General features: G+C 46.6%; 1 protein-coding gene across 2 annotated transcripts in view; it reads right to left on the bottom strand.

Moving 5' to 3' along the window:
- The window catches only part of LOC102463174 (cilia- and flagella-associated protein 337-like), an 84,040-nt gene that overhangs the window by 50,018 nt on the left and 21,476 nt on the right, over nucleotides 1-12,546 (bottom strand). For both annotated transcript variants that reach the window (XM_075903989.2, XM_075903990.2), the window contains 4 exons: nucleotides 10,639-10,899; nucleotides 2,263-2,427; nucleotides 1,009-1,158; nucleotides 583-767 (listed from right to left, as the gene is read on the bottom strand). In XM_075903989.2, the coding sequence (XP_075760104.2) occupies nucleotides 583-767; nucleotides 1,009-1,158; nucleotides 2,263-2,427; nucleotides 10,639-10,899 (761 nt within the window). The remainder of the gene's footprint in view (nucleotides 1-582; nucleotides 768-1,008; nucleotides 1,159-2,262; nucleotides 2,428-10,638; nucleotides 10,900-12,546) is intronic.

Here is a 12,546-nt window from a genome sequence, read left to right as displayed (position 1 = left end):
TCCCTCCATGGAGGGAGCTCCTTCAGTGGCGTGAATGGTCCTAGCTCCATTGAAATCAGCAATGCTATGACACTTCTACACCTGATGAGCAGCTGTGGATTTAAACATGCGGGCTGTCCGGGTGCTTACCCCGCTTTCACTATTCACATCTGCAGGCTCATGAGAAAGCTCTGCACAGATATGGCCACTTTTCATCCTCCAAGCCCTTTGCAAACTTTCACAGTGCATAGGGTGGTGCTTACTTTTTGCAGGACGGTCACAGACAGGGAGAGCACTGAAGGTTCTTTAGTGTAAAGCAGATGGTCCATAAATGTGTTTTTAATAAATAAAAATCAATGCCACTGCCACAGCACAGACCTAGCAGGTTAATCACGCTAAGGAAGATACCCAAGGAGGATGGTCGAGGGAAATGAGACCTCAACATTGTAAGCAGCAAGATCTCTTCTTTGCATCCTTTTTGTTAGGAAAAAAAAAAGTAATGTGGGGAAATGACTCTGTAACCCCCCCCAAAAGCATATTACTTCACCCGGTGCAGAGTATAATGAATAACTCATGGCACATCATTCCAAAAGAAAACGATACCTTTCGGGCTGAGCCTGCCGGAGGTAGAGACACACACTCTGCGATTCCACATCCCACACGAGAATTTCGCCATCGAAGCTGGCGGAAGCGAGGAGCCCAAGAGAAGGACAATAGTCCACTGTCAGGATGTCGTCTTTGTGCGGCTGCCCGCCTTTCCAAGAAGGATGCGCAGCAACGTAAAGGGCCTGCAAACAGGAAGAGGACTGAATAAAGCTCAGGTTTTACTCACTTGATTCATAAGATATATGGGGGCAAGTTCAGTGCTGATACAAGCAGGTGCAGTTTCTACTGACTTCATTGGGGTTTTTACTCACTCACTCCCGCATCACTTTCACGAGTGTGACAGAAGGAGGGGTCTTGTTAGTTTAAATGCAATGAACAACCGGCACCCTGCTATTCCCATTCCATTCCTTCTCCTTTACGCACCCCAGGCTCACAGAAATCATAAAGGACGATTTTCTGATTCCATCCCACTGCGAGCAATGTTTGATCCTGCAAAGCTACAAGTCCCGTGACTTCAGTTTCTTCCACTATCTCCAGCTGGTGCAAATTATGGCCAGTCTGAATATTCCAGACCTGCTCAAAAGAAAAGGGATTTAGTTCTATCCACCCACAATAAAATCCACCCACAATAGCCTCATCTTTTCCAGCCCCTCACTAATGGGGCCTATTGTCAGAAGGAAAAGGAAAGGTTCAAAAGATGATCAATGAAACCCAAAACTAGGTTCCAGTCACAACTGAAAACTTCAGTTAAAGCTTATATATGATCCGAGATCAGAATACTGCAGCTGGGTCAATGTGATAATTGTCACACCATGTAGCGTCATCGGAGCTTTGCAATGGTTGTAATATATGCAGTACAAGGAACACAAGACTTGCTGTTTGTCCATATTTAAGGCCATTGTAGGGAACCGACAGCTTTTGACAATCTGACCCTGTGAGCATACGGTGGGCCTGCTGGAAAATGCGAAGTCTACGTCTACACTGCTCTCTCTTGTGCAACAAAATATGCAAATGAGGCAAAGCAGTGAATATTGCTGTGCCTCATTTGCATACTTAATGAACCGCCATTTTGCGCATGGGGCTTTTGCGCAAAAAGGAGCTGTCTACATGGCTCCTTTTTATGCAAAACCCCCCTCTTGCGCAAGAGTTGTTCTGCTGCTTTTTTTTGCGCAAGAAGGGGTTTTTGTGCAAAAAGGAGTTGTCTACACGCAAAAGCCCCTTGCGCAAAATGGCGGCTTATTAAGTATGCAAATGAGGCACAGCGATATTCACCGCTTTGCCTCATTTGCATATTTTTTTTGCGTGAGAGAGGGCAGTGTAGACGTAGGAGGTCTTTTGCTGACTCGGTGGGTCAGCTGGCTGATTAGCCCCATCCAGAGGTAAGGGAGGTGAGGACATCAGGCTAGACTAGAGAGAGGACCTCAGGTGTGAGATGATCAGACCTTGGGGAGGAATCCTGGCAAGAGCCACACTCCTGAGATTTTGTGCTGAGTAGTTTTTGTGAATGAAGCAGCGGGACCCCAGAAAAGGGGCAACCTTTTGATCTGCAGCTTGGGTAGGCTGGGCTTCTGGCAAGGTGAAGGAATTATTCACTCCCAGCTCTGTAGTCTGGAAATGAAGAAAGGGGCAAAGGAATTTTTTCGCAAGAGCGGCTGTATTTTGTTTCACTGAACAAACCTTTATGGTCCCGTTCCTTGCTGCCGTGATGAGGCTGTGCTGGGAGCTGTCCAGGGCCATGCAGGTAATCTCTTCCTTCCCATGGGCATTGTTTATGAGGAGGTGCTTGGCTCCCGTCTCCGCATCCCACACAGCGACAGTGGAGTCGTCACATCCTGTCACCACCTGCCAGTAGAGAGAGCATGGTTTGAAATGTTCCGGCTTTGTGTTGCGTTACATTTTGCTTAGAAGGAAAGCCTCAAGGAAAGGTGGGGAACAGCATCTCCGTTTGGAACAGGGCTTCCTCTTCCTTGGATGGCACATCAGCCCACCAGATGATGCAGAAAAGCCAAATTGCCCACTTCAGGTCCCTCTCTAACCTAGACAGTGACTGGTTCTAGGCAGTTCTAGACTGTTCCATGTATATCCATTGAACTGAATCACTGAAATCACTCCCAATAAACACTTGAGTCAATTGGGGCCAGTGGAGGATTGTTCTCTACAATCTTCTCTCTCCAGTGCAGTGTCCAACTAATTATTCAATACCTGAGAGGGCTGACAGAATTGCCAGACGGGAGAGAGGGCAACTCCGTGCTCCCAAAAGGGGAGGAGTCTCAGGTAGGGTTGTCAGATAGTTTAACAAAAAATACCAAACATGGCAGGGAAAAAATTGGTAGAGAAAAAAAAACAACCCAACCACAGGGACCAAAATTGTTGAGCAAAGTCATGGCGCCTTTAAATCCCCACACTCTCCCTGCCCCCACTAGACGCGGCAGGGGAAGAATGTCCCTTCCATCCGAGAAACACAGAAAATACCCGACATTTTACATGGTTTTTTTACCGGACAGAAGCCGCAAATCCTAGACTGTCTGGGTCAAATACCAGACACCTGGCAACGCTAGTCTCAGGCAGAAGTGGTAGGGCCGGGGTTAGAAGGGTGGGGCTGTAGCTAGCCTCCCCGCCTCCACCTGCACTTCAGCATGGCTCAGAGTGTGCTGCACAGGGCTCTGGTGGCATTTTAAAGGGCCTTCACCATTGTGATAGCAGCAGCCAGGAGTCCTGGGGCCTTCTGAATCGCCAGGCCCTAGGGCAGTTGCCTCTTTTGCCCCTGCTCCATGGGCCGGCATATTTAATGCTGCAGGATGCTGATAAATGTGAAGAGGGTTCAGAAACAAGCCATAAGAGTGACTGGAAAACATGCCTTAGTGAAAGACTTAAGCAGCTTAGTCAGTTTAGCTTACCACTCGATTTTTCTTGTTAAACTGCCATGGAACACCCAAAATAATTTTCCGTGCCTGGCGTTTTGGTCATAAGCACTCCGTAGGACATATATTATCTATTACAGGTTGAACCTCCCTAATCTGGCAACATCCATAGTCCAACATGATGTTAGTTAGCCAGATGTCCACTTATCATAGAATACTAGGACTGGAAGGGACCTCGAGAGGTCATCAAGTCCAGTCCTCTGCCCTCATGGCAGGACCCAGTACTGTCTAGACCATCCCTGATAGACATTTATCCAACCTACTCTTAAATATCTCCAGAGATGGCGATTCCACAACCTCCCTGGGCAATTTATTCCAGTGTTTAACCACCCTGACAGTTAGGAACTTTTTCCTAATGTCCAACCTAAACCTCCATTGTGCAGTTTAAGCCCGTTGCTTCTTGTTCTATCCTCAGAGGCCAGGAAGAACAATTTTTCTCCTCCTCTTTGTGAATCCCTTTTAGATACCTGAAAACTGCTATCATGGGCACATGATCTCAATCTTCTCTTTTCCAAACTAAACAAGCCCAATTCTTTCCGTCTTTTTTCTTAGGTCATGTTCTCTAGACCTTTCATCATTCTTGTTGTTCTTCTCTGGACCTTCTCCAATTTCTCCACATCTTTCATGAAATGTCACATCATGGATGTGGACAAGTTTCCTGTGGTCTCATAAAGTTTGTTTACATCCACCAGTCCTGGCTCTCAGTGTTCTGAGCTGTTATTTAGGTCCAATTTGCCCCTAAACATATTCTAAAAGCCCAGTAAGCAGTGGAAGCGTTGGTCATTCTGCTAGACAATATTGATCTCCTGTAGTCCAGGAAATCCTCCCATGAGCCCGCAAATTCTTTGGTTTAGCACCCAGTTAGGTCATGAAGATGCCGGATTAGAGAGGTTCAACTTGTACTGAAGAACAAAAATCAGTAATAAGCAAGTCACATGTGGGACAATGCTGAGTGTGAAAGTGATGAGCATCCCAAAACCACTCAGGGTGTGTCTAGACTACATGCCTCCTTCGACGGAGCATGTAGATTAGCCAGATCGGAAGAGGGAAATGAAGCCGCGATTAAAATAATCTCGGCTTCATTTAAATTTAAATGGCTGCCCCGATCTGCCGATCAGCTGTTTGTCGGCAGATCGGGGCAGTCTGGACGCGATGCGCCGACAAAGAAGCCTTTCTTCATCGGCACAGGTAAGCCTCGTGAAACCAGGTTTACCTGTGCCGATGAAGAAAGGCTTCTTTGTCGGCGCATCGCGTCCAGACTGCCCCGATCTGCCGACAAACAGCTGATCGGCAGATCGGGGCAGCCATTTAAATTTAAATGAAGCCGCGATTATTTTAATCGCGGCTTCATTTCCCTCTTCCGATCTGGCTAATCTACATGCCTCCGTCGAAGGAGGCATGTAGTCTAGACACACCCTCAGAAAAGACTGGAGTCAGCCCATTCAAAATGCATGTAATTTATAAAGATCTCTGAAAGCAGACGTGTCAGGCTGGAAATGCGCTCTCTTTTGGCACTAGCACTGTTTGGAATTGTTGACTGATCTAAGATTATTTACGAATTTCTAGTTACCAACTTTAGGGTTGACAGATCCTGTGTCCCAGGATCAGGTCCGATAGTTAATTATTCTGTTCTATCACATTTGTTATTTCTATCCTACCCAGTTATTTGGTCTGGTCTCAACCAGTTATTTCGGGGTTTTCTAAGTGATGATGTACCTGCTCAGTTTGAGGGTTTTCCCGGAAGTCCCTAATCCATAGAAAGTCATTCTTATCACCTATCTAGATGAAAGATCCTGAACCTAGCAAGTTGTCCTTTGCTGTCTGGGTGAAAGTTCTCAAACAGATGCATGCTAGCTTTGCCTTAGTGCGACATACATGATATGGCCTGTAAGTCCCTTGTGATACAACCAAACTGACAATATAAACCTACTGAAACTTATGTGCCCACAAAAGCTCATGATACCATCTACATGTTTTGTTAGTCTATAAAGTGCTACCAGACAATTTGTTTGCTGTTTTTTTATTATAATAAACATATAATCAAAACCATAAGGAAATAACAAATTTATATATTCATGGGTAAGCCAGCACATTAGCTCTATAGGCTACAGAATGGGTTGAAATTTGGAGATCAAAGGGAGAGGAGGGCAGAGCTAAAGAGGGGCTTATTTGTGGCTGGGGAATATTAAAAAGCGAATGTGTTGCAGACAAATGGAAAGAAGTGAGGCTGACTGGCAAAATAAGAGGAAGATACACGGGATTGTGGCAGAGGATGGACATGGAATTTATTGAACAAGGCAGCTGGGCACCACACAACTAGCTGTGTGGTACGATGGTAAGGCAAGGAGTTTCTAACTTCACAGACGGGCTGTAGCCAGACAGGACCCCCCCCTTGTAACATCCATTTTTGCTTGCCTGGAGCATACAGGGCACACAGAGCAGAAGGCCCAGGCTGTGTGACCATGACCAATTGTAAGCAGAGATAGGAGGGTGGTCAAACTAATTGTTGACCAAGAGGCTGTACATCATGCCCTTGACTTAACCCATATTGATACGAACACACAACCGTCCGTGGGGAGAGGAATCTCCCGCCCAACAAGAACATCCGGCACTCCTAATTTAGCTATCTTCCTCTCTTACAAGTGTAAATTAACTTGAAACTTGCTTGTAAGAACTGGCGCCACAAAACGGACCAGTAGAATTTGGCCTCTTAGATAAGAAAGAGGATACGGGCCCTCAGGGGTATAAAGATGGGTCCAGCAGCATATTTTCTCTGAGTGTCAATCTACCATCTATCTGCTGGTCGGGTTAGGTGTTTGATCTCCCGAGGTTTCAGAGGGGACCTCGTATTCATCTTTCCTAGGAATTGAGAGACCGGCCCTGGCCTGACACGCTGGAGTCGAGAGGCACAGAAAGGGGTAAAAATTGTACCTGGATGTGGTCCTTTGTTTAAGTATATATATACATAGTGTTAGAGCTCTTTAAAGATTAAGCTGTCACTTGGTACCATTATTTCTATTTTCTATCTTTACCTTTTTCCTGTAATCATTTTTAAGACCTATATATATATATTTGCTAGCATTTAAGAAATAGAGCAATAGCCATTGTAACCATATGATTTATAAGCTTCTTTAATAAACCTGTAACTGTTTAAGCTTTAACCTGACTCCTTCAGTTGCTGTAATAGAACCAAGCACAATTTAAAAGAACTTCAGCCGGTCATAAAGGGACAGACATAGGGAGAGCTTGGGCGTTTGGATCTGTGTCACTCCCAGGTGACAAGATCCGTTGGGGCACCTTTTCAGCCTTTCCTAGGCTGCCCTCTGTGAAGGAACCCCTGTGTTCTAGCAGCTAAAATCTAAGGTGTAATAAGCTCTTCCTATATAACGGGGCATCTGTTGGCCTGCTGGCCACCCTCTGCGACGGGACCCCGGTCCTAGCAGTAAAGACACAGATGTTAAACCTTTTCTCGGAAACATACACACACACACTGCCCTGACCGTCGGCTGACACGGGTGTAACGATGTCAAAGCTACTTAGTTACCCAAGTGCTTCACAGCCCAGCTTGGGAGGTGTTGGAGATTTCACCAAAGTCATGTTTCCTGAGCCAATGGGATTTTTTCAAACCTCGCAGCAAAGGCAAAGTGACAACAAATCGTTACTGGCTGACACTGGACATTAATACTTAGTCAGGGTTGGTTGAATATTCAAAGACACTGACTAAAAAGGGTTAATGTATTTGGCTTCCCAGCTCTTTCCTGCATTTCCTGGCAAGTGCTCTCCTTTGACATGGAAACAGATAGTGGAGCCAAACAGGGCGCAGGCCAAGCCAAACCACAACATGAACTCAGGCTTCCACGAAGGTGGAGGAGATTTAAAAGACTCATGGACTTGTTTTCTGGGTGAGTTAATGGATGGAGTTTGTTGTTCTAACCTCGCCTTCCCTCTTTACTGCTGAAGGAATCCAGCCCCGAAACAAAGAAACTCTCTTCTTGTGGCTTCCGACAGTGATTCAGCACAAGTTCCAGGGCATGCAAACCTTGACTGTGCTTTTCCAGCTGGTTTGGGAAGCAGTCAAAGCAAGTGACTGACTAATGCGTGCCAGCTGCCCTGGGTGAGAAGCTCTGCTTCACCTTATTTGCACTCAGTGATTCCTAACGAAGGGCAGACAGGAGGGACACAAGTGCATAAACCCACTGCTGCATGGGTGAGGTCCACTAGCCCATCTAGTAGCACTGAGACCACTTACAGCAGGGCTATTCAACTTTGGAAGCCCCAGGAGCCACAACGATACTCACAGCACATGCCACGGGCCACAACTTAAGTGTGGTTGCATACACATGCAAATATATATGCAAATAGCTTATTTCACACAGACAGGCATAAAAACAAAAGTTAAGGCAAGACTACACAACACACAGGCCCCATTTAAGTCAGTTCTACTGATATTAATAAAATGCAATATTGACCGATTTTCACCCATAGGACAGAACTTTTAATGAGCAATGACAGCCCAGGAATTTAACTAGTAAAACTCATACAAACAGGAGACCATTATATAGACTATTTTTTTGTTTTGGCTTCCGCCTGCGGGTTGCGTGTTGAGTAGCCCTGACTTACAGAGAGAAGAATGAGTCTGCTCTACAGCTATAGCTGAGAGCCAGCTGGCTTTTAGCTCATGCAATAGAGGCTCATGCACTAAGCTCCAGATGCCCCAGGTTCAATTCTGCCTGTTAGTGTTACACCTGCTCGGGGTCATGGAAACACAAAGAAACCAACGAACAATGTACAGCTGTTTCATCCCATTGTCCGGCTTACCAGCTTTAAAACAGGGCGATTTTATTACAGAATAAGACTCAACCCAAGTTCTGGCTTTTCTCCTTCCACAGCAACTCCGTGGAGAAATCTCTAAAGCCAGAAGTTTTGCTCTTCTTCTGGTCTCAGAGCAAGGAGGAGGAGAATATGACTCCCTCAGTGTGCTCTCATTCTAACCTTTCAATCAAGCACTGAAAAGTCTGTTCCTCAGAAATATTCCTCTCCAGAGGGGAACGGGGTGGAGGAGGAATACCTGCCCAGTGCAGGGATTGAATGTGTTAATTAGTGTTTGCTTTAATTTTGTCCATATTTGTGCAGAATAAATTTTGTAATGTGCACCCAGGCATGTGGGGATGTGCACCACCAGTAGAAACACATGCTGCCGGCTGTGGGCGCTTTGCTAATCAGCTGGGCATTTGAATCTCTCCTGGGAGGCTGCCCAAGTGCCCAGCTCACAGGAATACCCGTTGACCTATATTAAAGTGCCTTCCGCCCCTCATTCCTATGGGCTCAATTGTGCCAGTGCAGCACAGATCTGCTTTAAAGAGTTGCAGGCTGCACCAGCTCAGCAGGGGCGGCCCTCTACATGTGCCCTTGAAGACGGAGCAGCCTAGTCCCAGCTGTGCCCTGGGTTTGCTCTGGTGTGTGGTCCCCAGCTCTTTCCACTTTTGGGCCCATGCCTGTGTCAGCTCATCACCGTCTCCATCCTTGGGAAAAAGTCCTTTAACAGCCGTTTGCAAACTTTTTTTTCTCATGACCCAGTTGAAGAAAATTGTTGATGTCCCCGACCCAACATCATGTGACCAGAATGTGGGCTCCAGGGTGGAGCTGAGAACGGGAGCTTCGGGCTGTCGGAGGGGGCTCTGGCTTTGGGGGAGCGGAGGGGGGAGGGGCAGGGTTGGGGCGGGAGGGGCTTACCTTGAGTGATTCTCGGTTAGCAGTGCAGCAGGGGTGCTAAGGCAGCTTCCTGCCCCTCCTGGCACCGCAGACAGTGCTGCGCCCCAGAAGCAGCCGGCAGCATGTTCCCAGCCCATGGGAGGGCGGAGCTAGTGCTCAGGGCAGGGGCAGTGCGTACACTCTTTCCCCGCCCCCACCTAGGAGCTGGGCCTGCTGCCAGATACTTCTGGAGTCTGCGATGCCAGGCCAGGCAGGGAGCCGCCTTAGCCCCCCCATTGCTCGCCCGATCCCCCTGCAGCAACGAACCCCTGTGCCTGACATTCCACCGCCCTGTCCTGGACCACGACCCGGAGTTTGAAAACCACTGGACTATAAAATTCCGTAGGCATTTTTGCTCTGTAGCATTTTATGGAGATTAACCGAGGGGCTGTTAGACACTGAGACCCATTCGCTGCAATGGGAGCTTTGCCTGAGTGGCAATCAATTCAGGATTTCAGCATTCAGTCCCTTGGGAGCAAAGCACTTCAACACCCTGGAAGCAGCATGCAGCTGAAAGGGTGGGCTGTTGGTCAGAGATCTCTGTGGGGATTAAGGGAAAGAAATCCTCCGATTAGTCTGTGGAGCAGCCAGAGCTGCCAGCTCCTCAGCATGGTTGTAGACCCAGGCCTGTCCAAAACCTTCTGCCTAGTGCATTTGAGAGGGGAAGCTGGGTTCTTTCCTGGCTTGCATGCGTCATTGCAGATCTGTGAACACGGGGATGATGTTTTGGATAGTGGATCAGATTTGCAAAAGTGCTTGTGTACTTCTGCCTGCACCCTTTAAAAAAAAAAAAAAAAAAAACACATGCAGACTCTTAACTTCCATACAGAGACGTATCTGCATGGGCAACACACACACGCTTCTCTGAGGGATGTGCACATCCAAGTTTGTGTGTGAGCGCATTAGGATTTGTGCAGCGCAAGTCACCTGAGTGAAAAAGTGCACAAGCACATCCAAAAATCTATCCCAACTGGATTCTCAAATTGCTGGTGAAGCATGTGTTTCTAGTGACTGGAAAAAGACAGTTTTTTACTTTTAATTTCATAAACTGGACTGGGAAAGTCACATGGAGAGAAGAAAACCAAAAGTCCATAATAATATTTTTATAATCACTTTCCTGGAAGTGGTTTCCCTTATAAATCTAGTGTAGAAACTCGAGAGGGGTTTGAACCACACTCCCGGCTCCAAACACCCCCCAAACTTTAGAGTGTTCAAAATCTAGAACTGATTTTCTTGGATGCCCCCAGATCTATAATGGGCCAAATGAGTATCTCATAGGCAAGCACATACAGGAGTTTAAATTCTGCATTTGTATCCAAGTGTGGTTCAAGCCCAACCCTGCTAGAAAGCACTGATCAATAACGTTCTCAGAAGTGCTGACCTGGTGGAAGGTGGTGTTGTACAGAGCACCGCATAATGGTGCATCATGGGTCGCCAGCATTTCTTCCTCCGGACTGACATGTGCGAGCTTCAACAATCCAATGTAATCAGCACAGGAGACTAGGAGGAGGTGGGGAGACTGCTGGATGAGCAAGAAGGGAAAATCCCCCTGCTCTAGGATCTGTTCTGGTTCGACATAGGGGAACTTGAGCGCCAGTGTCTGCAGACAAGCCTGTGAGGAAATATCCCAGACTTTCAGGACCTGAGAAAAGGAGAGAAGCTGGGATTTATGTATGTGCCAGGGTTGCTGTTTGCTAGTGGTGGCTTCCAGGGGCTCTGTGTACTCCCGAATTTTGGAAAAGGTCAAAACTGAACTTTGTGACTCAGGAAGATCTTTTCTATTTACCATGGAGCGATGCATGATTGTGCCTTGTGATTTTTTTTTATTGTCACTTATGTGCTTCCTTCCACACCCCATCTTCTGGCAGAGTTAAGGGCACTGCCAAAGTGAGTCCAGTTGCAATAAATTGCATGTTTAAAAGTCTCAGAGGGGTAGCTGCACTAGGCTATAACTTTAAAAACAGTAAGTAGTCCTCTGGCACCTTAGGGTGTGTCTAGACTACCTAGTTTTGTCGACAAAAGTGGACTTTTGTCGACAAAACAATACCAGTGTCTACACTACCGCGGAGTTCTGTCGACATAACGTCGACAGAACTCCGCGGTTTTGTCGACGCTGGTATATCTCATTTTACGAGGCATAGCACTTTCTGTCGACAGAACTCTGTCGACAGAAGGTTTTATTGCCTGTAACATTGCGTCCAGACTACGGAGTTCTGTCGACAAAGCGGCTTGCTTTGTCGACAGAACTCCATGTGTCTGGACGCAAATTGTCGACGGAAGGTTTGTCGACAGTATCTGTCGACAAAACTTCCGTCGACAAAACGCGGTAGTCTAGACGTACCCTTAGAGACGGCTTTCGTGGGCAAAATCCACTTCATCATCTGAAGAAGTGGGTTTTGCCCAGGAAAGCCATGATATTATATATGTATATTTGTTAATTTCGAAGGTGCTACTGGACTAATAAATTACATGCACATTGAGACTTTCATCTGAGCTTTACAAAATGCATCATAATCATTAGTAGAACAGGGAAAATAATGGTTTTTGGTTTGTTGGCAATTTCAAAAGTTAAAAAAAAAGATTTTTTTGAGTTGATATGAAAACTAAAAGTTTTACCATTTTCAACAAACCAAAAATTAAAAGCAAAAAGATTTTGGGTCAAACAAAACTCTTTGATGTTTTGCTTGTATTCTGACCATTTCAAAATGTCAAAGTGAAGTATTTTATATTTGTCCTCCCCCCTTCCCGCCTCCAAAAAACCAAACAATTCTATTAAACAAACACCATTTCGCAAAGTGCTTTGGAGTCACTGAATTTGGCCAAAATAGTTCACACGGCTTCAAGGCTGGATCTATCTGTCTGTCTGTCTGTCTGTCTGCAAGTCCATTTGTTCAAGAACACCCCCTAAATAGTAAGAGCTAGGGCCACCAAATTTGGTAGGCAGGTTCCTTTTCTCCTGAGTGAAAGCAAGGTCAGGGCATGGCAGTGCTGGGAGAACTGGAAGCTGCAGGAAAGCGACAGTTTTCCAGAACATGCACAGGGAGAGGCTGTTTGGAGGGAACGTCATATGAGAGTAGCCACGGGGGACAGCAAGTCTGCAGGGCAGAACTATTCTGAAAAGTGATCACTGGGGGCAGCTGTACCACCAAAGATATGGCCAGTAGGGCTGGGGCATCTCCATCTTGCTTGCCAGCACACCGATGAGTAGCCACCTGGCCCCAGACCTTTCCCCCCCATCCTTGGCTGCAGTGCTGAGGGGGAGGAGAGAATAGATTCCTCACAGCTGGTG

The sequence above is a fragment of the Pelodiscus sinensis genome, chromosome 20 (genome assembly GCF_052426305.1).
Source record: "Pelodiscus sinensis isolate ZL-2025 chromosome 20, ASM5242630v1, whole genome shotgun sequence".
In the NCBI taxonomy this organism is placed as follows: Eukaryota; Metazoa; Chordata; order Testudines; family Trionychidae; genus Pelodiscus; species Pelodiscus sinensis.
This window is presented reverse-complemented; position numbering and strand designations above follow the sequence as displayed.